The sequence below is a fragment of the Martes martes genome (genome assembly GCF_963455335.1).
Source record: "Martes martes genome assembly, chromosome: 18".
Taxonomy (NCBI): domain Eukaryota; kingdom Metazoa; phylum Chordata; class Mammalia; order Carnivora; family Mustelidae; genus Martes; species Martes martes.
Window position 1 is genome coordinate 6738991 of NC_137906.1, and position 23963 is coordinate 6762953.

The 23963-nt window shown below is 60.0% G+C and overlaps 1 protein-coding gene across 1 annotated transcript in view; it reads left to right on the plus strand.

Annotated features, from left to right (window-relative positions):
- POR (cytochrome p450 oxidoreductase) overlaps positions 1–23942 on the plus strand; it is a 58535-nt gene extending 34593 nt beyond the window's left edge. The window contains exons 3-16 of the mRNA XM_080829705.1: positions 14169–14217; positions 17494–17622; positions 19015–19164; positions 19702–19826; positions 20158–20247; positions 20594–20692; positions 21630–21746; positions 21850–21968; positions 22080–22261; positions 22354–22503; positions 22741–23011; positions 23111–23256; positions 23338–23423; positions 23506–23942. Coding sequence (XP_080685831.1) covers positions 14169–14217; positions 17494–17622; positions 19015–19164; positions 19702–19826; positions 20158–20247; positions 20594–20692; positions 21630–21746; positions 21850–21968; positions 22080–22261; positions 22354–22503; positions 22741–23011; positions 23111–23256; positions 23338–23423; positions 23506–23650 — 1858 coding nt within the window. The 3' untranslated portion in view covers positions 23651–23942. The remainder of the gene's footprint in view (positions 1–14168; positions 14218–17493; positions 17623–19014; positions 19165–19701; positions 19827–20157; positions 20248–20593; positions 20693–21629; positions 21747–21849; positions 21969–22079; positions 22262–22353; positions 22504–22740; positions 23012–23110; positions 23257–23337; positions 23424–23505) is intronic.
- The last annotated feature ends 21 nt before the right edge of the window (positions 23943–23963 follow it).

The following is a 23963-nucleotide window of genomic DNA, read 5'->3' on the forward strand; positions in this document are numbered from 1 at the left end:
CACTCCGGGTCCCACGGGCTCCTAATTCCCTGTTTCAGTCATGACTGTTGCCTCTCCCGGAAAAGTTACAGTCTTCAAACATCAGAGCCAATGCTTAGAGAACACAGTCCTTGTACCACTGACAGGACAATAGTTTTCCATTTTTAAAATCTCAGCGAATATCTCCTGAGACCCCACTCTGCCCCAGGTAGCCGCGATAGCCACGAACAAAATAGGGGAACTCCCTGTGTTCATCAGGCTCGCAGTCTGTCGCTGGGCGGGGCCTGGGCAAGACCCTTCCTTCGCCCTGCCTCAGTTTCCCCATCTGCTAAATGGAGGCAATGACCCCATCCGCCGGGGCCCGTGTGGGCGTTAGGTGATGTCACCAGCGTGTTCCTGGCGCTGGCGACTGCAGCGTGTGTCAGAGTGTATTTTGTGTTGAGCCCTGCGCTGGGCGCTACAAGGACACGCAGGTGGTATTTACATGGAAGAAAATGTGCAGTCAGGACATCGGGGGGTGCTTTGTAGAAATGCTTTAGGAAATGCGCTCAAGTGCATTGTCCAGTCAGAATGTCCGCCGTGGCCCCACGAGCCAGGCAGGCTCCAGGAACTCTAAGAAGGACCTGCAAGGTATGCTTAGGGAGGTGGGGTTGAGCGGTTCTAGAAGGTGCTGTCACGCCCCGAGGCTTGGAGGGCTTTGCCTGCAGAGGGTCAGAGGCAGGAGGGACAGACCGGCCGGTGAGTAGGACTCCAGCCTCTTGCGTGGTGACTGGCCCACGTGCCTTCCTGACGTGGAAGGTATTTTGGGGGAAAAATGTGTGGTAAGGGACCGGTGACCAGGTCCCCGTTTCCGGTGGCCCTGAGTTTGCTGGTCTGTAAAGTGGAGATGTCCCCTGCACACTTGGGCCCCAGGAAAGGACGTGCATGTGCCACGGGAACACGTGGAGCCACCAACCTCCCGGCACCGCTCTGGCCTTGCAAAACGAGCCTGACATAAAACTGCTAGGCCAGGGGCGCTGGTGGCTTGTCGAGTCTGTCTCTTTGCTGGGGTGGCAAACCAGGCGTCCCTCCTTGTGACGGTGAGGTTCTGGCTTCTCCGTGGTGTGTCTGCCGCGGCATAGCCCCTCTTGTCCCTGACTGTACTGTGCGGAAGCCAGCTGGGGCTGGCTCACGCAGGCCCTCCGTGGGGGACCCCTTCCCAGTGCAGGGGTCTGGGCCCCAGAGCTGGGTGACAAAGGTTCGAGTTCTGCCTCTACCTCCTAGTAGTCGTGCGATGCTCCCCGTGACTTAACCTTTCCGAGTCCTTGCCCTTGGCTCTTAATAGAGGTCATAACCGTGCTTATCTCCTGGACGGCAAACTGAACCACTCTAATCACTCAAATCTCAGTCCTCATTGAGCGCTTCGTCCAGGTGCAGATGGCCGTGACCCCGTCCCCAGATGGCACGTGTCATTATCTTTATCCCTACTGTTTGTACCCTGTCCAGTCTCACCAGAGCCCTTCAAGGGCTCACCCCACTTTGCGGATGAGCCTACCGAGACTCCAGTGACCAAGGACCCAGGTCGCCTGACCTACAGGGAGCAGAGCTGGCTGTCGGGCCCGACCTGCAAACTCCACAGGCCACGCTTCCCCGTTCGCCACGATGCCCTCAGCCTCTTAAGGTGGCACCAGTCCCCTGTTTCATACCTGAGAAAACACACTCCGAGACATCACTTGGCTGGCCCCCAGGAACACAAGCCTGGCCGTCCCGCTGTAAAGCCTGCACCTCTGTCCCTGACCACTTCGGTCCCCAGCCAGCATAGAGCCTCGGCGGCCACCGGCTCAGTGGGGAGTCTCAGGGCTTAGTGTGGGGACTGTGCGTGGCCCTGGGCTGTGTGACTAGCATGTGATGGGGCCGGGGGTGTGGACGAGGCGGCAGAGCTGACCAGCAGGGCACCCCGTGGGCTGCGTGGGGGATGGACAAGGATGGATGAGGGGCTGTCGGGAGGCGGGTGGAGGGGGCGCTCCAGGAAGCGGGCCTGAGAGAGATGGGGAGGCCAGGGAAGGGAGTCCTGGGGCTCGCACAGCGAAGGCACAGTCGATGGGACATGGGGGCCTGGGCGTGAAGAGCCGGGAGGGCCAGGGGGAGTCTGCGCGAGGCAGCTGCTCAGAGCAGGCTCAGGGATTGGGGAAACTGAGGAAGCCTCTGGGAGGAACGAGGCGGGGCAAGGGAGCCGAGCAAAACCCAAAGTTAAGAGATTTGGATCCTTTGCAAGCGGTGGGGGATGGCACAACCAGACAAGAGGGAGGCCAGGCTGCTAGAAGGAAGACCATGGCTTTTTTTTTTTTTTTTAAAGGCTTTTGTTTTTTGTGTTAAAGCTGAGAGAGCTGCCCTCAGCTCTCTAACCACACTCTCTAACCGCCCCTTTGTCTGGTGCCCTTGGCCATGGGGGGAGGGGGCGGGCAGAGAGGAGCAGGAGACCAGGGAGGGTCAGAGGGAAGGTTGGTTCTGGAAGGACTGCCTTGTTTCTGTCGGGTCACCTTTCTGCCGGAGTGCAGATAACTCAAACGTGCTTTGACGGACGAGTCACCAGAACGCCCCCCCCCCCATGTCAGAGCACCCACTCTGCGGCGGCGGGTGTGGTATTCTTCGGTCTCGATTTGGTTTTCTGTGCTGTGAATTACCATAATCTCTTCATTCTGATAATGACGGAAATTCCCAGGGTTTCCAGTCGGGAGGACGGTTCGGAACAGTACCGCCCTGAACATTCTAGTAGGCGCGTTTGGTTGCCGAACGGACATTGTTCTGTTCCGTGTGTGCCGTGACGTGGAGCCGGCAAGTCGTGGGGAAGGTTTAATCCAGCTCTAGTGGGTCCTGCTAAACAGTGGGCCAGTGTGTTTGTCCCGGTGTCCGGCCCGCCGCCGGCACGTCCCGTCCTCACACGGGCTTTTGTCACCTTTCTTCTTGTGGCCATTCCAACAGGCGTGTGATGGCACCCTGTCTCGATTGGCATTTCTCTGAAGACCCATGACCTTGTCGTATGTTTTACCGGCCATTTAGAAACCTTGGGTGAAGGGCCTTTCCAGACTTTGCCCATTACCTCCCAGTGGGTTATCAGCCCCGCCGATTTGTCGGGGTTCTTTATGTTCTAGATACGAGGCCTTCGTTAGATGGACAGACGGTAAACGTTGCCTCCTTACCCTCTTACGCATGTCTTTGGATGGTCAGAAGCGCTTGACTTAAACTTAGTCCAATTCCTCAAGGTTGACCTTAAACCTTCACGGCTGATGTTTTTCTGTCCAGGTTAACTTATCCCAAGGCCATAAAGATGTTCTTTTTACGTTTTTTTCTAAAAGCTTCCTTGATGGAGTCGAGGCACGTGGGAGGGCTGGAGTGGCTGGGTGATGGACCCTGGGGAGGGTATGTGCCATGGTGAGCGCTGTGAATTGTGTAAGCCTGATGATTCACAGACCTGTACCCCTGGGACTAATAATACATTATATGTTAGTAAAAAAAATTTATATGTACTGCATACAGTTGGATCACTGGTTTTAGCCCATTATTTAAAAAAATAAAAGCTTGGTCATCTCTTAAAAAAAAAAAAAAAAAACTTCCTTGAGGGGCACCTTTTAGGATTCTTAGGATGGCTCAGTCGTTTAAGCATCTGACTCCTGGTTTCAGCTCAGGCCGTGATCTGTGGGTCCTGAGATCAGGCTCCACACCCAGCTTCTCCCTCTGCCCCTCCCCCAGCTCGTGCACTCTCTTTCTCTCTCTAAAATAAATAAATAAATCTTTTTTAAAAATAAAAAAGCTTCCTTCAGTGTACCTTTTATTTATTTATTTTTCAAGATTTTATCCATTTATTTGAGAGAGAGAAAGAGAGGGAGGGAGAGAAAACGCCAGCAGGGAGAAAGGCAGAGAGAGAAGCAGACTCGCCGCCGAGCAGGGAGCCCGACGGGAGGTTTGAGGCTCAGTCCCAGGACCCTGACTGAGATCATGACTCGAGCCAAAGGCTGGTGCTGAACCGCTGAGCCGCCCACGCGCCCCTCTCGTGTAGCTTTTAAACTTCGACCTCCATCCAGCTGACGATGACTTGGTATTGGCTGGTCGTGTGGCACTTGCGGGTTCTTTCTGTCCCTCGTGGGCGTCCATCCACGGCACCCAGCACCAGGTACTGAAAAAGGCCCCTGTCTTCCCACCGTCCTTCAGCGCCAGTGTTGACATCAGTCAGATACCCGTGATTGACCTGTGAAATGCCGGTCAGTTTCTAGACTGTTCTGTTTCTTTGATCTGCTTTTTTGTCCCTTCGTCAATAACGCACTATGCTGTTTTCTGTGATTTTGAAGTCACTCTTGACTTTGTATCTGGCAAGCCACTTCCAGCTTTGTTCTTTAAGGATTCTCTTGGCTTCTTTGGGCCCCTGACATTTCCGTGTAGAAACCAGCATGTCAGTGTCCACCAAATCCGAAGAGGGACTAGAACCAGCCCTGCTGGGGTTTTAGTCGGGATTGGATCGCATGTATAAATCAATTGGCACCTTATACTATGGAGTCCACTGGTCCACAAACACGGTTGTATGCCCTGGGGAGGCCTTTTGAACTGTTTGTAGTACCAATTAAAGGCTTGTTAAGGAGAGCGGCGCATCCTTCTAATGATGCCGGTAGTTACTCCGACCCGCTCCCACTTTGTCCTCAGCCTCCACCTGGCTCGTGCCCTGGAACAGAATGTTCCAGGGTGGCTCCTGGTCAGAGACCACTGGGTATGATGGTTCCCACAGGAGTCCGAAGCCCCAGGGTTCCCCACTGACCCCACTTTGCTCACCCATGGAACACAGCACTCCCCGTGGGGCACCTGTCTTGTCGGGTGGGCATTTGTGTTTCTGCCTGCCCTGGGGCAGTGAGGGCCCCTCATCTGCGTGGGACCCTCGTGTGGGACATTAGCTGTTACTAGCGCTAAGCCTGTTCCCAGGGCCAACTGGCCCAGAGGCTGACCTTGGCTTGCCCAGGGGTTTTAGATCTTGGAATTAGAACATTGTTTTAAATTAGAACATTTAGGGGCATCTGGCTGGCTCAGTCAGTTAAGCGTCTGACTCTTAATTTCGGCTCAGGTCGTGATCTCAGGATCATGAGATCGAGCCCCATGTCAGACTCCATGCTGGGCGTGGAGCCTGCTTCAAAGTCTCTCCCTCCCTGTCTCTCTACCCCTCCTCCTCCCAAAAAATAAATAAAAAATAAATTAGAACATTGAAAAGGCTGGCACATAAAACCCAGACTTACAGCTTCTCTTGGAAAAAAGAAAAACCATCAGAGGAGTGGTGGAGCTGAAAGGGGTCACCCTTGTAGGGGGTCTGCACCCCGCCCAGGCCGCTGGGCTCTTCTGCTCCGTTGGAGATAAGGGGCACCGCGGAGCCCCCACACATACCTCGGCTTCATGCCTGGCGCCCGAGAGAGCTTTAAAGAAAAACAAAGCTTTTTATTGTGGAGCCTTTCAGACAAACCCCAATGCACAGAGCGCAGAAGAGCAAACTCGAGCGCCAGCGCCGGTCGCAGGCAGAAACAGCTCTCCAGCCAGCCTGAGTCCTGTTCCCCCCTCCCTGCGGCTCCTGGCTTATCTGAGAGCCCTCGTATGTCACAAGCAGTCCTGCCATCCAGGACTGAAAAAAAGGAATGATTTCGTAGCAGATCACAGAGATTTTTCCTATGAGATGATGTGAAATGTAAAAATAGTCCCGCCTTCTGAAATCCGAGGGCCCTCCTGTCTGCACGCAGCTCGGGGCCGCCCTCACGGCCAGGAAAGCCAGCCCCGAGCTCCCGGATCCCCAAACCCTCAGGAGCATGTGTTCACAGTTCCTGATTAACGGATGGATTTTTTTTTTTTCTAACACTTTTTTTTTTTTTAAATTCAGGATCTAAGCAAAACGGCAGTTGATAATTAGATCTTGTAAGTCCCTCTCCTGGGGGGTCAGGTACATTGGGCTATAATCCACCTGCAGCAAAACACGCCATTTTAAAGTATACAGTTCGGGGCGCCGGGGTGGCTCAGCCAGTGACACGGCCAACTCTTGATCTCAGCTTCTGGCTTGATCTCAGGGTTGTGAGTTCAAACCCTGTGCTGGGCTCCATGGGGGGCACAGAGCCTACTTAAAAAAAAAAAAAAAGTCCGGTTTGATGAGTTCTGCCAGAGGTATAGCTGTAGAACCAGTGTTACAGTCAAGACAGAAAACATTCCTCCGTTCCCCAAATTCCCTGTGACCCTGTGCAGTGAACACCCACCCACCCCCACGAGTGACCGCGATCTTATTTCTGTCCCTGTAGTTTTTGCCTTTTCCCGGATGTCCTGCGAATGGAATGACGTAGCTACAGCCTTTCGAGCCTGCCTCCTCCTCTTTAACGTGGCAGGAAGTCTCTCTCCGGACGGGCTGCCTCTCCATCCCTCGTGTCTCCCCGCAGCGTTTTTGTTCCAGAAACCAGACCGTTTGTTTCAGTTTCCCACAGTCTGGGTTTTGCTGATGGCATCCCACTGGGGCTTGCTTCTGAAAAGCCACAAAGGAGCTCATTTTCCAGCGTGACCTTCATCTCGGGGCTTGCTCTCGACCGAAGGGCCGGGCAGGCCGGGAGTCAAGGCTGACAGCGTCATGTCGGTCTGTGTAAAGTAGTTCTTCCACGCCCAACTCGGGGTCACTCTCTCTAGAGAGAGGTGCTGGGCTCCGGCGGACGCGAAAACAGGAGCACACACGAGCAGGGTGCGTCGAGCAAAAGTGTGTGCGGGAGCTCAGGGCGAGCACCGGTGGGGCGGCTCTGGGAGGGGTGTCCCCAGGCGAGGTCACCAAGGGAATTGGTTGTCAGGAAGGGAGTTGAGGGTCACTGAGAGAAATGGGGGCCCCCAGCCTGGGGGTCTGCAGGGCTGGAGGGGCGAAGCCGGCACGCTGCCCCATGCTGTTGGGAGAGCAGGCCAGCTGGGCCACGCGTGGCCGGTGGGGAGCCCCGATCCGCGTGCTGGTGACTCCGGCCGAAGGCTGAGTGGGAGGCTGTCCCTGAGGGAAACAGCAGCCCCTTGGAGCCTCAGAGCGCCCCCAGTGATGAGGGCTGAGCATCCCCGAAGAGCCCCGGGAGAGGCCGTGATGGTCTCGCAGAGCCTGTCTGGGGATTCCCATGAGCTGTGCTCGGCCCCGCAGGCTGGGATGGGGGAGGCACAGCCTGCTCTGCTGCTGGGGTGGTCGTGGCCTGCCACGGCTCTGGGCTCTCATGGCCTGGAGTTGGCTTCCTGCTCCCCTCCCTCTCCACCCCTCCCCCATCCTCGCTGTCGGCTGTGAAATGGGGATAGAAGTCCTTGCCCACTCGGCAGGGTAAGGGGGGGTTAAAAGAAATACGATATAGAGCTCCTTGAGTACTAGCTGGCATATGGTAGGCACTCAGTACGTCAGAGTGCCCATTCCATGTTTTGGCTTTGACCCGTGCCCTCCCACGGGCCTCTGGCCGGCGGCGGTGGGGGGCACCATCTGCGCCGGGTGCACACCCGGGGTTGCTTCCTTAGGCGAGGGAGCTGATGGGTCGCGTGGAAGCCCCAGCAGATCACTCTGTTTCCACGTGGGGCAGCTCTCGCTTTCAGCCACGGGGCCCGGGCACTGCTCTGCCCACGGCTAGGAAACTGAGCCCGCTTCGTGGAGCCCGTGCCAGCCAGCCTGCCCCCGGCTCTGCCCGCCACAGCGCAGCTCGGCGCTCACCCTTCTCTGGTCGCAGGAGCCTCGGCCCCGGGGAGTGGAGAACCTGCCCCTGCACCGGCTCCGGAGGCAGCCGGTCCCCAGCAGCTGCCCCCCCACCCCGTGTCGCCAAGGGCAGGGAAGGTCTCAGGAGGAATCCGCGCCCCGAGAGAATCGCATTTGAGCTGGGAGTTTGGCGACGTCCTCCGCGTGCTGCCGGGACTGGAGACGAAGTGACTCACGGGGATGGCGGGCTTCATCTCCTTCCAAGTGACTCAGTGCCTTCGCCCCCCCTCCCTTAGTCCTCCCCACACGGCGGCCTGCAGCTGACTTCTGGGGCCCAAACCAGAGAGACTCCTGCTCCCAATTTAGGGGTGGAAAGCCCTAATTGGACCCGCGTGGTCTCTGGGCTCCGAGCCTGGGCCGGGCCGCTGGCTCTCTGTACTCGGGGGGCCTCTGCAGGCCCGCCCCGCAGGAGGAGACGTCTCGGCAGCGGATGGGTGCGGGGCGCCTGCCCCGGGTGATGTGGGCCCGGCGCTGGGGGCTCCGTGGGCCGCAGTTCTTTTGTGGCGAGGAAGATGGGAACCAGAGCTAATTTAATAGGATCCCGACGCACCCCGGCAGCGGGATCAGTGCGGCTTCCTTTGTGGAGTCGGCCTCGTCATAGCAACGTGCACAGCCGCCTTCCAGGGTCCAGAAGGGCTGTGTTCAGCCTCAGGACTTGGTTTTTTTTAATTGGAAAAGGGGGAGGAAGTAGGGCTCCGATATAAACAGTTACCAAGGAGACCCGAGTCGGGGTTGGAAAGGTTTTCTCCTTCCCTCGGTCCATACATAAGGGGGGGTGTGCCCCAACGCAGGGGATCACGGGAGGTCCCGGGCTGGAGTGGCGAGTCTGCCCTGTGGGGACCGGTGCAGGCAGGGGCTCGGCAGAGGCTCCGGCGGGGCTGGGGTGCCCAGGGCACTCTCCGAGGTCTCGGCCCGTCTGCCGGCCCCGCCAGCACTGCGGAGGGATGGACAGAGCCCGCGTTCCTGGCCGCTGGCTCCCTGCCCGTTTCCGGGAGCCGGCCGGAACCTGCCTTCTCCCTTAAGTCCTGGGGTCGGAAGAGAAGCCATGGGGTGCACGTACTCCTCTCCGAGGGACGAGCCCACCCTGAGAAGGTTAGTTTCGGACGTGTCCCCGTAGCAGCCCACACCGATGCCCCTCGGGAGGGGCCCCCTGGCTGGGCAGGCTCGCCATGGAGGCATGAAGGGGGCGCCCTGCGGAGCTGACCAGCAGAGTTGGGTGGTCCCCCGGGCGGCTCACCGGGTTCGTGGGACCATGGTCTCTTGGGTCTGGTTTTCAGGCTGCATTCCCTGCTTCCGAAGGAAGGGATTTGGACTGGAAACCAAGAAGGGCCCAGTCGCGGGTTCCCGGACCTGGGAAAGAGCGGGATCCAGGTGCACCACCCGGTGTGGAGCCGTCCAGCAGGGTCGGGCTGGTTGAGGGCACTCAGGTGTGGCCCCACGTGGACAGAGCCGGTGAGCTCTGCCACCCTGAGCCTAGCAGCCAGGCTTGGGGCGGGGGGGTGGGGGGGAGAGGGGGCAGGTTCTGCTGCTCCACGAGGCCATGTGTAGCCGGTGGGAACATCAGCAAACTGCGTCAAGTCGTGTCAGGGCGGTGACTAGAGGCACAGGGTCGTCCTGAGTCTCCTTGGCTTTCTCCTTCTCCCCAGGCAGCGTGGTCCGCCCCAGAACTCTGGAAGCCACCCCCAGAGCCCAGGGGAGAGGGTGGGTGTTGTGTTCCTGCTTTCCCCGGGCTGAAGCTGCTGAAGGAGCCCGAGCTGGCCCCCAGAGGTGCTCGCGCTTTTCGAGAGAATGTCGCCTCCTCCCGGGAGGGCAGGCCCGTCTTGCCCGCCCTCGAAAGTTCCCAGCAGGACCTGCCCGGCGAGCCCCCCCCCCCGGCCCCCACTTTCCGAGCAGCCAGCCTGGAATTCCCGCCCCAGGCCTGTGTCAGAGGCCGGGCACCCCAGGGCGTCCAGAGCTCGGCTCCGCCCACCCACCCTCCCACCCCCCCCAGCCGCGTGGGCCTCATCCAAGAGCCCGTTGGCTGCCCAGTTTCTGTGGCTTTCCCTTGGGAGCCGTTTTCTGTCTCTGAGAATAGAGCCCAGTTCTGGGAGGCCTTTGCTGGTGTCTTGGGGTGCCCTCTGGGTGGACGGTCTGGTCCACCTGGGGCCGCTGGGCATCTTTGAAGTCCCAGAGTTAACCAGATGGCGTACAGGTCAGGGAGGGGAGGCCGCAGAAGCCAAGACGCGGTGTTTTCAGTAAGAGGAGTCTGAGGCCTTGCGAGGCCACTGCTTGTCCGTCGCAGGCCCGCTTGGTGGCAGGTCCGGAATTCATGGGAGGTGCGCTCTCCCATCCTCCACGATTGCCCGTGGAGGCCGGCGCTGGCACTCCTGGCGTGGCGGGGGTACCCCTCGTGCCTCCCGTGGGCAAGTCTCATGTCCCCCTCCCTGAGACGGAACCGCGGTCCTTGAGAAGCGGCAGGAGTTGGCTTTTCTGCCGATGTCGGAGCCTGATGTCAGGTGGGCCGGGAGCTCTCCAGCCACCTTCTCAGGTGCCGGGCACGGGGCTGAGTGCAGAGGCCCAAGCGGATGCCTCCGAGCCGCAGATGGAGCGATGGGTCGGGGACGTGGAGTCCCGGGCCCGGGTGAAAGCCTGGGCCACGCTGAAGGTGGTGAGAGACAGCCTTCCCATGTGAGGAGCAGCGAGGGTGCCCTGAAGAGAAGATTGTGTGCCGCGTCGGAAGGGATACGCGGGAGTTCATGGGACGGAGAGCATTGTGGGCGGAGGCGCCCGGGCAGCCGTGAGCGGGAGGTCAGTGTGGCCCAGGGCATCCGGCGGGCGCGAGGCGCGCTCCACACCCGAGGGCTCTGTAGCTTCTCTGCTTTGGTCTCTGCTTGGGGCCTCGCTGTTCTTATCATCCTCGTCGGACGGAGCCTTCCAGATCTGTCTCCATGCACGTTTCTAAACCTACGCTACAGTTTTCATTTTCTCGGTGCAGAAACGTTTCATGCTCGCTGTAGGGAGGAGGGGTGGGGGCACGGGCCTAGAAGTCAGCCAAAGAAGGAAACAGACAGTCGCTCAGCCCTGGGAGAGAACCATTCTCCGCGCGCTCGCGTGGGCCTTTCCGGACCTTCCCTTCTTCTAGTCAAAATGGGATCGTGCCACCTGCCTTATTCTGTAACGTGCGTTTTCCACTTAGCGGCGTGTCACGAGCATCCTTCCCCGCTGGTGGGTGGGATCTGCGCTCCCCTGTCCAGCCTCTCCCTAATTCTTAGACATTGGAGTTGTGTCCCCCCCACTTTTATAACTGTAAAGTGTATTTGTAATTATAATACGAAAAACCAAAATTGGAAACATCATAGGAACCACCTGCCTCGTGTTCTAATCGCGCCATTTCCCCTCTCAAGGTGCTGGGGTTCTCTGGAGGCCGTTTCTGGGAGTAATCAGTAGCGTGCTTTCCGTTTTTCAAGGACACAGACTCTTGTTTGGATCCCGTGGGTCGCGCCTCTTACCCTGGACCGTGTCGTGGTCTGTGGTGGGGTGGGGGGGGCACTGTTGAGGGGCTGCTTTTTAGGTGTCAACTAAGTGCATTTCATTTGTTTTCGTTTGTCGGTTCACACCTTGTGAACTTCGCCATTCTGACCATTTTTTAAGAAGTACAGATCAGTGGCCCTCGTGCGGCTGTGGCCACGTCCAGAGGGAAGTCACGTGTGGTTTCATCCCTGCACTTCTCTCCCCGTCTCATCGCAGCGTTTCTCTCGCTGAAGCGTCCGTTCACGCTCGAGTTTCTGGTTCAGTGTAGGTCATCTGCTCTCATGGCTCAGAATTCACCAGGCATGCAGCGGTGGGGGTCCCGGCACCGAACCCCGGGAGAGCGTGCGGGGTTGTAAGCGCCCTGGTCTGGGCGGAGCATGAACGGGAAAGGCAGGGAACACGTGGTTGCTCAAGGCCGGGCAGGGACAGATGCCAGACATGCGGTTCGAGATGTCCAGACACCGGGCCCCTTTGGAGTGGGGAGGGCAGGGGTGTAGGCCTGAGGGCCTGCAGGTTTGCTCTTGGCCTGCTGCCTTGAGGGGAGGGCCTGTTCTGGGTTCCTGGGCTGCGGGGTCATGTCTGGGTGGGAAGGTCTGGGCAGCGGGTGGTGGGCGGGGCCCGTGGGTCCCCACAGGTCATGCCCTTGAACTCTGGGGCCCTGAAAATGTTCACTACCTAATGTAGTGAAAAACCCAGGGGGCGTAGGTAGGAGCTCTGTTACCTTTATGTTCGCAAAATCACGTGTCTACACAGCTTGGCAGAGCCCTCCTCCAAAGGAAGTTTCCCTGTAGGTCTCCCTGCAGACTCCAGCCCCCGGGCCACACAGACGCACTGTCATGCCACGGTGGGGGTGCGTGTGTCTGCACGCGCATGTGCCTGCGTCTGTGTTCCGTGTGACTTTATTGCACTTGTGCGTGCACAGGCGGCCGCAGGATGTCGTGGGAAGAGCAAAGACCTTGGAGTCAGACTGGGGCCGGGCCCTTGCCAGACCCCCTTACTGGGCACAAATACTGCCGTCGGGCCACCGGCAGCCTCCCTGGAAGGTGGACACCGATCCCCCCCGGACACAGCGCTGCACCCTTTATGTCCTTTTCTTTGTGTGACATTTGCCAGAGCCCGCACAGTGGTATCTGTCAGGCTCGTGTTCTAGATGAGGAGCAACAAAGCCCAGGTTCAAGTTCACTTGGCTGCGAATTGGCAGGCTGGCCGCGACAGCCCGGGCTGCCCAGCTCCCGAGCCTCTGCTTGACCCCCCACCTCGCTGCGCCCCTGCCGGCCCAAGGGTGTTGTTTGTGGGGAAAAAGCAGATTTGGGAAGCAAATTGTGGAAGCATAACCTTTATGAAAATAGCGTCTCTACAGAAAGGGACATACAGAGAGATGACCTCAGCACGTGAGCAAGGGCTAACTACCTCCCAGATCAAAGCACAGATTGTTCTCGGCGCCCTGGGAGCCCCGGCTGCCCCTCGCCGTGGCCTGACTCTGGTCCCTGTGCCTGGGTTTTGCCTGTTCAGGGACTTTGTACAACGAAGTCGTGCTCCCACTCTCTCTCCCGTCTGGCTTCTTGCACTCGGCTTCCCGCCCTGGGACTCATTCATCCGTGTGTGCACAGTGATCGTTCACGCCACGATGGAGAATATTCTGTTCTCTGTTTGTTCTGCGGGTGGACGTTAATTAGGGTTGTTCCCCGTTTGGCACCCACATGTCTGAACGCTGCTGGAACATTCTACGCGCGGATCTCGGTGCACGGGCATTGCTGCGTTCCATCCGCTCTGCACCAGGGAGCAAGGTGCTGGGGTGTGGGCAGACAGGAGAGACCGCCGAGCAGCGTTCGGGAGCCGCCGAGCCACAGTCTGCTGCGCCGTGGTCTTCTCTTCTGTTTCCCTGGTAACTAGTAAGGCCTCTTCTCCTGATAGTAGCCTTAGATGCTCTCTTTAAGAAAGTGCTTGTTCAGGTCTTTCGATAGTTTTTTCTGTTGGATTATCCGTCTTTTGCTAATTGATCTGTCGGGTTTTTCCTACGTTCTCCACCCAAGTCCTTTGTCAGATACACAGAAGTTGCAAACGTCTGCCGTGTCGTGGCTCACTTCTCGTGTCCTTAACAGTGCCATCTTGAGACAACCACATTTTAGCGTTCAGACTGGCCACGTTGCGTGCTTCCCGAAGATTTGCCCTTCAGGGAGAGGTCTGGGTTTTGTGCCTGCTGCCTGGAGCCTGAGGGTCCCTGGCAAGGCTGACTGGGTGGGTCTTTATTTTTGATTATTTTTTAAAGATTTATTTATTTATTTATTTTATTTATTTATTTTAGAGAGAGAGAGCACGGGTGGGAGGGGCAGAGGCATAGGGGGAGAGAGAATCTCGAGCAGACGCCACACGGTGTGTGGAGCCCAACACGGGGCTCGATCTCAGCTGACTGCGCCCCCCGCCCCCTCAGGCACCCCTCACTGCGCATCTTTAGATGACCCCGCAGGCCTGGGGCAAGGAGGAAGAGAAAAGGACAGGAAATGGAAGCGGCTGGGGGGGGGGGGCAGGAGGCCAGTGGCTGGGAGGGGGAGGGTGGGCCGGCAGTGGTGCTGCTGTCTGGAGGGGACGAGGTGCAGGACCCCAGAAGGTGCCATGGAGAAGGGAGCGGGTCCCTGTGGCCCCAGTGCTCGGACGGGAAGGGGGGCTTGGGGCGAAGCTTCTGAAGGGACTTGCGTGCCCCGATCGGTGGCCGTGGGAGCCTGCGGGGACTGGAGGTGAGACAGGGCCATCCGGACCCTTGACTGGATGGTGAGGGATGGGAGTAACGTCCTGGACCCTTTGTTCTCGCTGATCCTGGGGGATGGCCCCCCATCCCCGCTCTGGCAGGAGGGGCGGGTCTCGAGAGGCTTTGGACTCAGAGTCCTGCCCCCAGACCACGCGCACCCCGTGCCCACCGGGTACTTTTGTTTTTCAGGACGTCCTCCGTCAAGGACAGCAGCTTTGTGGAAAAGATGAAGAAGACGGTGAGTTTTGTCTATGTCTGCCCTTCCCTGAGGGGTCGAGGCCCTGGTGGACAGGGGAGGGAGGCCAGCTCCAACTCGGGGGGAGAGGGGAGGACAGGCACGTTCTTGTCTCACCAAAGCCCCGAAGCTGTCCTGCTTGGCCTGGAAAGCTTCCGCTCTCTTTTGGATGTTTACTTCTTGAACCAGCCACGCTGTGAGACCAGCCCCTCCCTCCGACTCCGTGCTGTCCCCTGTCCTCCTGCCGCGTCCAGGCTCGGGGCCTGCGCAGATAGAAACCTCACACGGCTGTGGCCAGCGCCCAGCCGTGGTTTTCTCTGGTTTTGATGAAGTATTGCACGTTCCGGGAAAGTACTACATCCACATGCTTAAAATCCCAAACTGTTCAGGAGGAAGCCTCTCTCCTCCTGTCCCTGCCACTCAGCACCGTGGTTCTTAGCCTTTTGTGGATCCTTCTAGAGTTCCCGTATGCGCATACCAAAAGCCCCCAGATTCTCACATCTCTTTAAAACACAAAGGGTGGCGTATTACCCGCGTGCGGTCATAAACCAGGCTCTTCCGTAGCTGCTGTTTTTTAAGCGACTGGTCTGTGTTAGAGCTCCTCGCAGAGTTCAGAGACGCCGCCTCCTCTACCGAGCTCTGTAGTGATTTCATTCCGCGACCGTGAACGTGACATTTGTCTTTCCGCCCCGTCAGTGGGCCCTTGGACTCCTTCTGACCCTTAGCTCTTATGAATGGTGCTGCCCGGACTCTGGTGACCCATGTCCATATGAGCAAACACAGTAAAATCCCAGAACTGGATCTGTGGGATCCAAAGGCGTGCGCATTTGAACTTGAGCAGTAGAAGCTGCCAGATTGCCCCCTCCCCCCGCCCCCAGGGTCACCCGGGTGCACTCGCATTAGCAGTGTGGGGGCAAACCTGGTGCCTCTGAGCTTTGCCAGGAGAGTTTATCATCCAAGTGTGGCGTTTGCCAGTTTTCTAGGTTAAACAAAGCTCTCCCTGTGTCCTTCCAATTTGCATTTTTCTTATGAATGAGTTTCAGCAGGTCTTCGCGTGTTGGGACGGTGTTTCGCGCTTTATGGATTCTCTCTGCAAATCTCCCGCCTGCTCTTCTGCCGCGATCGGTCCTTCTCGAGGAATTCCTGGAAGGGAGGAGGGAGATGAACCCCGTCGTGACACCAATTACAGATATTTTTACCGGTGACACGTTTGTGTCGTGCCCCGGTTCATGCGCACGTGCGTGTCACCGTGTCGTTATTCACGCACTTGATTCTTCCCGTGGCTTCCGGACTCCCAGTTCTTTGCAGTTTAAGTCATTAACTGTAAACGGAAAAGAACTCTCGCCCATTTTCTTTTCAGTGCCCTCTAGTACTTTCTCACTGTTCGTAGTTAAAATCCGGTCTGTTGGGAACCTGTCCCGGTGTCCCATGGGAGCCGTCGATCCCCCACTGAGCTCCATGCCGCGGCGCCCGTCTTACGATTCCCATATGTATTTGGGCCTTTTTCTAGATTTTTCCTGTCGCAGTACGTGGTCAGGCTATCTGTGGGCAGTGTCGTACTGTTTGAGTTTCGGAGGTTTCACAGAGCTCGCTTTCATTTCCGTACTGCTGGGCCCTGCCCCCAGCCCCACCCGGGCTCTTATTTTCCCGTTCTCCTTCCTGGCTGTTATTTTATATGTAACAGCCTCAGTGAGATACAGCTCACATTCCACACAGGTCACCTTTTAAAATATACACTTAAGAACTTCCAGCGTATTCCCAGATTTGCACCAACCACCACCACAGTCTGTTCTAGAACATTCTGTACCCCCAAAAAGCCACCCTGTACCCATTAGCAACCACTCCCCACTCCCTAACCCACATCCCCCTCAGCCTGAAGCAACCATTCATCTACTTGCTGCGCCCCTTAGAGGGTTGCCTGTTGGGGGCCTTTCCTAGAAACAGAATCCTCCCGTGACCGTGACCGGCTCCTTTCTCCGATCCTCATGGCTTCGGGCTCTGTCTCATGGCACGGGCCGGCTCTGCTTTCCTTCTCATCGCCAAATCGCACTCCAGCAGAGGGCTTTCTCTCTCCTTTTGACCTCGAGGATGAAGTTGTGGAGGGAGAGAGAGCTGCTCGGATGTTGCTCTGGCTGGTGGTGCCTTCTGGATTGGTGCCGGGAGAACAGACCTCTTGAATTCAGTCTCGTCTTTCTGTGCAAACTCTGTGCCTCTCGCTGTGGCTGAATCCTTCATCGGGAGCTTTTGGCAAGTTCCTGGGACGCTTCTCCCTGAGGACTTCTCACGTTTCAACGCCGCTGTAAACATTTAGCTACTATTTTATATCCTGTTTTGTCCCCTTAACCTGAAATCCTAAGACTCTCCTGTTTTACTAAGCAGTTCTGTAACAGTGATTTAAAAGAACTTTTTTGGATGATCTGTAGGACATTCGGGAACTAGAAAAGGTAAGAGAAGACTTTAAAGCAGTTAGAATCCATACATTTTCTTTTGTCCTTTGTAGCCACACATGTGGGCTCCGGGCAAAAACCAGACAGCGCTGTAGGGGGTGAGGGCTCTGGAATCCTACCGCGGAGCGAACCTCACGTTGCGTGAAGGGACCGGAAGGGGGCCTGGGCCTCGCTTCCGTCTTCCGGATCCTGCAGGGCCTGTCCGGTCGGCTGGGCCTAACTGGCTGCACCCCAGTCCGCCAGGGAGTCTGGGGAAGAGAGGTCCGGCTTCTCACCAGCGGCCGTGAAGGCCACAGGAGGCAGCCGGAGGGAAGAGCGCGGGAGCCCACCCGCTGGGTACCTTTCCTGTCACCTAGACTTTTGTGAGGAGTATTTTGTATTCACGCACGGTTCTCCACGTGCAGACTGACCTTTGCTGTATTTCTGGCTGGTCTTTTCCCCTCGTGTGTGCGTGAGTATAGACACGCACAGACGTACATACGCACGCTGTGGGTCGAGAACAAAGTGGGAGTATATGGTACGTTTTGTTTCGTCTTTTTTTTTTTTTTTTTTAACTGAACGTTACATCGTGTTTTCTCCTGTGTCATTTAATAATCTGTCCACAGTGTGATCTCGAGCAGCTGCTTGTCTGGGTGGCCTTCATCACTGACAGCCACAGTCGCCATGGCAGCGAGGACTGCCCCAGAGTGACTTAGGAGGACTTGAGGCAGGAAGGAAGGGGGTCCCCTGGAGGGACCCCACCTGCCCAGCCTGCCCTACGGTCGTCTGGAGGCTCTGGTGAAGCCTGTGGCTCGTGGTCCCTCACTGACACCCCGTGTCCGGCCTTCTCTAGGGCAGGAACATTATCGTGTTCTACGGCTCCCAGACGGGGACGGCGGAGGAGTTTGCCAACCGCTTGTCCAAGGACGCCCACCGCTACGGACTGCGGGGCATGGCCGCGGACCCCGAGGAGTATGACTTGGTGAGCACTCCCTGCCCCCTGGCCTTTCCAGTAGCGTTGGTAAAGGTGTCTGGAGCATAGAAACGTGTAAGGGACTGAGCCGGCCCAAGGGACGGACAGGCATGGGCATCTCCTGTCACTGGTCCGGCCCTGGTGGCCCCGGGTCTGCAGGTGTGAGCTCCCGGGTCCATGCACACCCAGCCTTCCCTGCCGCACACACCACGGCTTTCCCGGGCTGGCCGGTGCCGGGAGGTGGGACTCAAGCCCCTAGTGGATCGAGTGGGGCTTAAAAACTGAACGGGTCTTAGCAGTCCGGGGAGGAAGTGTTTTCCGCCTCTCCTTTGTGCCCCTAAACCGCGGTGGCAGGGGAGGTGGTCCATGCAACCCCAGTGGGGGGGCATCTCACGGAGCCCTGCAGCTGGGCCATAAAATGAGGTTATAGTATCTCATGTATTAACCGTAACCAGAACAGGGCCAGAAGGGGCCAGGGGAGCCTGATAATTGGGGGTTAAGGCCCCCTGTTCCCTATCAGCTGCCCTCGACACGGTGCTCCATCAGGCCACCCGGGCCTGTCTGCGGGACTTGGGGCTCACATCCTGCTTTCCCCTGCCCGCAGCCTCTCTCGGAGAGGGGTGCCATGTGGGCTGGCCTTGCTCGGGCGCCCCCTGCCATTGGCTCTTCATCCTTCCCCGAGCATGGTGATGGAAACTTCCAGCTGTCTGCTTGCCTATTGATGGGGGGTAGGAGAGCCGAGGCCAGCCCGGCCCCCGGCCCCAGGTAGAGGCAGCGGCCAGGGAGCAGGGGTCCTGGGAGAATCCAGAGTTGCCTTCCTGCTCGTCCCCTGATGGGGTCCTTCCTGCAGCTCCCGCACCGCACTGCCCAGGGCCCTCTCCCAGACCCGCACTCCTGTCCCCCGACTGCCCCACCCCCAACCTTCAGTCTCGGTGACCCTCACCGCCCCGCAACTCTGTGTACAGCCCTCTGTGTTAATTTGGCCAACAGTTGGTTAGGGCCCCACTGTGCTCCTAGGACTTTGTGGGACGAGGAGGTTCTCCCCCAGGGGCCCAGGCCCGAGGCACAGGGAAGCAGGTTGGGAACGGCTGCTGGCTCCGTACCCAGGCCCTCGCATGTTTTCATCTGTCTGCTGTTCCCTTTCCTCTGGAAATGCATCCTCCTCTCGACTCAGAACTAATTGTCCCACTCACCGGTTCGCAAGCCAGCCTCCTCCATGCAGCCCTCCATGACTGCTTGGTGCCCCTTCCTGAAGGACTCCCTTGCCATCCCAGAGCCTGTGGGACATGGCAGCTGCCCCAGGCAAGGCCTGGGCTCACCCGTCCGCATCCGTCAGGCATAGTAGCCCTGACATGGCTCAGTCATGGTCGCTGGGCCCGGGCCCTGCTCTTGTCTCCCCAGGCCGACCTGGGCAGCTTGTCGGAGATCGAGAACTCACTGGCTGTGTTCTGCATGGCCACCTATGGTGAGGGGGACCCCACGGACAATGCCCAGGACTTCTATGACTGGCTCCAGGAGACCGACTTGGACCTCTCTGGAGTCAAGTATGCGGTGAGTCACCCCAGCTTCCCTGCAGGAGCCTGCCCAGCCTGTGGCCCCTCCCCTGGGCATCCGGCCCCCCTCTGTGTCCAAGCAGAAAGCCTCCCATTCCCGCCTCCTTCTCATCAGCCACGACTGAGAACAGGGGGCTTCAAGCTGGGGGTGCCTGGGGGTGAGACCCGGGGAAGGCTGCTCCTGGGACAGCCCTCTTGTCTGCCCCCCCCCACCCCCGCTTTGCTCCCAGGGACACTGGGTACAGGAGAATACGGGCGAGAAAGGTGGACCAGGCTGGCCCAGATTCGGCTGGGCCAGGAGCACCGGGGGGGGGGGGGGGGAGGGTGAATTGCCCGCGGCCCTGCCCAGGGTGGAGGCTTAGAGGCTGCGGGTCACCAAAGCCCAGCCACTTCCAGGGGCCAAAGTGGCCCACCTCACAGTGCCAGGTGTCTGGCAGCCGTGGAGGCCTGAGCCTGTGGCATGGCTGGCTGGGGGGTGGGGGTACCCACCCCTGACCCCGGACCTGGCCTCAGACCCGCCTCTCTGTCCACACAGGTGTTTGGTCTTGGCAACAAGACCTACGAGCACTTCAATGCCATGGGCAAGTACGTGGACAAGCGGCTGGAGCAGCTCGGCGCCCAGCGCATCTTCGAGCTGGGCATGGGCGATGATGATGGGAAGTGAGTGCCTGGTCCCCTGTCCCGGAGCCCGCGGGGTCAGGGGGTTAGGGCCGACTGTGCACACAAGGGGAGGGGAGCGCGAAGCCACACCTCAGCAAGCCTCCTGCCAGGTATCACCCAGGGCAAAGGAAGGCGGTCCCCGTCCCCGTCCCCGTCCCCCTTTTGGCCTCGCCCCCTCCTCTCAGCCAGCCCAGCGCAGAGGGAAGCCGCGCCCGGTTAGCACAGACCCTCCTGATGCTGCCCGGCGCCTTGGGTTACATCCCTGAGCGGCCCTCGGGCTGCGTGGGGCCGGGGACTCCCAAGGGCTGGGCTCATTCCGTCACGTCCCCAGCCTGGAGGAGGACTTCATCACGTGGCGAGAACAGTTCTGGCCGGCCGTGTGCGAGCACTTCGGAGTGGAGGCCACGGGAGAGGAGTCCAGGTGAGACGGTGGCCGGGGGCTGGCGGAGGGGGAAGGCTGGCCTGGTGGGGTCCCAGCGAGGACACCAGAAGCCAGGAGGAGCTCAGGCACAGCGCGAGGGCCCCAGGACCCAGCGCCTGGGCTCTGCCCACAAGTGCCGGGTGGCAGGGGGCTTCCTTATGTTCTCATGGAATGGCCTCGAAGCCCGCGGCAAACTGGGCTGCCCCAGCCCTCCCCGCCTCCCTGTCAGCTCACTTTCCTTCCCACCATGGCTGGGCCCTCCCCCGGAAGGCTCTCAGTCCCTGTCCCTGAGGCAGCCTCCCTCCTCTCAGGCCCCTCCCCATCTCACCCTGTGTCCCCTTCCCAGCATCCGCCAGTATGAGCTTGTGGTCCACCCAGACATAGACCCGGCCAAGGTGTATGTGGGGGAGATGGGCCGTCTGAAGAGCTACGAGAACCAGAAACCGTGAGTTGAGCACGCACGTGGGGGCCCTGGGCGCCCGGAGCACCTGGCAGTCCCGGGTCCCTTCACCTCCACCCTCACCCGGAGCGGGCAGGGGTGGGGGCACCCGCGATATCATCCCCACCGCCCAGGAGGGCATAAGGCCTAGAGCAGAGAGGTGGAGGCTGCCCCGGCCTCTCCCAGTGGTGCCCCAGGCCAGGCCACAGCAGCTGCGAGACGGGCCCTGGGCCGTCAGCACTTCCTGTGACACTTAGCTCCCTACAGACCCTGGGGTGGGGAGGCCCAGATCCGTGCCCGGACCAGAACAGCGTGAGTCTGGCCGAACTTTGGCAGAAGGGCTCACCTACCTTAACACCCACCTCGGTATCTGGACTCTCTGTCCAAACACAGCATTCCTCTCTTGGGCCCCTGACTCGTCTTACCCCTGGGTGCCGCCCAGGGTAAGTCCCCCCAGTATCCCCAGGATTTCAGACCAGCGGCCCTGCTTTAAGAGGGGAGTGCACGTTTCAGTGACTGTGCAGGGTTCAGCTCTGTTGTGCCCGGTGCAGGGCACGTGAGGTGAAGGAGCTCTGCTCCGCGGTTGCCGGGGTGGGGGGGGGGCTCGGTCTGGGGGAGCCATTGTCCAGGGGGCCTGGTTCTCCTGCGCACACAGCCCACTGGTGGCGTGTGGAGGGTCTCCCTGGGTTTTAGGGGCCAGCCTCTGTTTCCTGATCTGCAAACAGGGAACCGATAACCTAGCTCTGCCCGCTTTGGGGGGTTGTGGGGGGCACTGCTTTGGATCGGGCTGGGAGAACCTTTAACACAACTGGAAGAGCCTTGCTGGGGCCCTGGAGGCCAGCTCTGAGGTTCCCTGTGTCCTGTGAAACCCGAAGGATCCCGTGGGGGCAGGGAGATGCAGACGAGCCGGGCCAATCACAGAACCGCTCTCTTCCCCACCCAGCCCCTTCGATGCCAAGAATCCGTTCTTGGCCGCGGTCACCACCAACCGGAAGCTGAACCAGGGAACCGAGCGTCACCTCATGCACCTGGAATTAGACATCTCCGACTCCAAACTCAGGTGCCGGCGGCTGCCCCCTGCCCCAGCCCGCCCAGGGCCACCGGGCTGCCATCGCCACTGGCCCAGACCCCTCCTGAGCCCCACATTCCCCTCGACCCCCCAGGTATGAATCTGGGGACCACGTGGCCGTTTACCCAGCCAATGACTCTACCCTGGTCAGCCAGCTCGGCGAGATCCTGGGTGCCGACCTGGACGTCGTCATGTCCCTAAACAATCTCGACGGTGAGTCCCCGAATCCGCGCCCCCCCCCGCCCCGAGCCCCCACCGTCCCGGGTGCTGGAGCAGACCCACAAGTCAGCAGCCCCTGAGCCCGGTCGTCCTCTCCCCCCGCAGAGGAGTCCAACAAGAAGCACCCCTTCCCCTGCCCCACGTCGTACCGCACGGCCCTCACCTACTACCTGGACATCACCAACCCGCCGCGCACCAACGTGCTCTACGAGCTGGCCCAGTACGCCTCGGAGCCCGCCGAGCAGGAGCAGCTGCGCAAGATGGCCTCGTCCTCGGGCGACGGCAAGGTGGGCGCTGCCCCTCCGCTGCCCGCACCGGGTGCCGCCGCCTCGGCCGTGTGCCCCGCGCCCGCGTCTCACCCCGCGCCCGTCCTCCCCAGGAGCTGTACCTGAGCTGGGTGGTGGAGGCCCGGAGGCACATCCTGGCCATCCTGCAGGACTGCCCGTCCCTGCGGCCCCCCATCGACCACCTGTGCGAGCTGCTGCCCCGCCTCCAGGCCCGCTACTACTCCATCGCCTCGTCCTCCAAGGTGCGGGGCCCGCTTTGGGGGCGGCGGGGGGTGCTCCGGGCCGCGGGGCTGCTGACTGCTCTTGGCCTGTGTCAAACCGGCCAGGACAGCTGCTGGGAGGGGGCTTCTGAGGAGCCGTGGGGGCCTCAGAGGGCCCCAGGCGGGAGTTGGGAGAACCCCGGTACGGAGGCGACTCCGGCAACGGGCCCCGGGGGACCAGGGCCTGGGCCGTACTCACCCCTGCCCCGCCCCCACCAGGTCCACCCCAACTCCGTGCACATCTGTGCCGTGGCCGTGGAGTACGAGACCAAGGCCGGCCGCGTCAACAAGGGCGTGGCCACCAGCTGGCTGCGGGCCAAGGCGCCGGCCGGGGAGAACGGCCGCCGGGCCCTGGTGCCCATGTTCGTGCGCAAGTCCCAGTTCCGCCTGCCTTTCAAGGCCACCACGCCGGTCATCATGGTGGGCCCCGGCACCGGGGTGGCCCCCTTCATCGGCTTCATCCAGGAGCGGGCCTGGCTGCGGCAGCAGGGTGAGCGCGCGCGCGCCCCGGACGGGTCCCGTGGGGTCGGGCGCACCCCCCCCCGCCCAGCCCCCACCTCACCCCTGCCCGCCACCCCGGTCCCCGCAGGCAAGGAGGTCGGGGAGACACTGCTGTACTACGGCTGCCGGCGCGCCGACGAGGACTACCTGTACCGCGAGGAGCTGGCCGGGTTCCAGAAGGACGGCTCCCTCACCCAGCTCAACGTGGCCTTCTCCCGGGAGCAGCCCCACAAGGTGAGGCCTCGGCCGGCCCTGGCGCCGCGGTGCCGGGACTGTGCTGGGACCGCCCCCCTCACGGTGCGCCCTCACCCCCAGGTCTACGTGCAGCACTTACTGCGGAGGGACAAGGAGCACCTGTGGCAGCTGATCCACGAGGCCGGCGCCCACATCTACGTCTGCGGGTGAGTGAGGGCGCAGTGGGGGGGGGCGAGGCCGGCCTGCCTGGGGGGGGCCCCTTGCCCAGCGCTTTCCTTCCTGCCCCAGGGACGCTCGGAACATGGCGAGGGACGTGCAGAACACCTTCTACGACATCGTGGCCGACGGGGGGGCCATGGAGCACGCGCAGGCCGTGGACTACGTCAAGAAGCTGATGACCAAGGGCCGCTACTCCCTGGACGTGTGGAGCTAGGCCGGCCCCGCGGGCCCCACAGCCCGGCTTCCCGTCCCCGCCCTCGCTCCCTCCCGCCAGTCTCCTGGGGGGTCTCCGCAGGGCCCCGCTCCGGGAGGCGGGCCCGGCGACGGAGACCGGTCCAGGCCCCGGGGCACGGGGTGTGTGTTCGGGGAACACTCAAGCCCCTGGGGCCCGTACAGCCGGGGCTCTGCGCAGCTCGGCCGAGCCCCAACCCCTCCACCTTATTTTCAATGACTGTAAATAATTTTAAATAATCTCTGCTCCTTGAAATAAAGTTCTGTTTTCTGTATTTGCTATTGCTTGAGTAGGT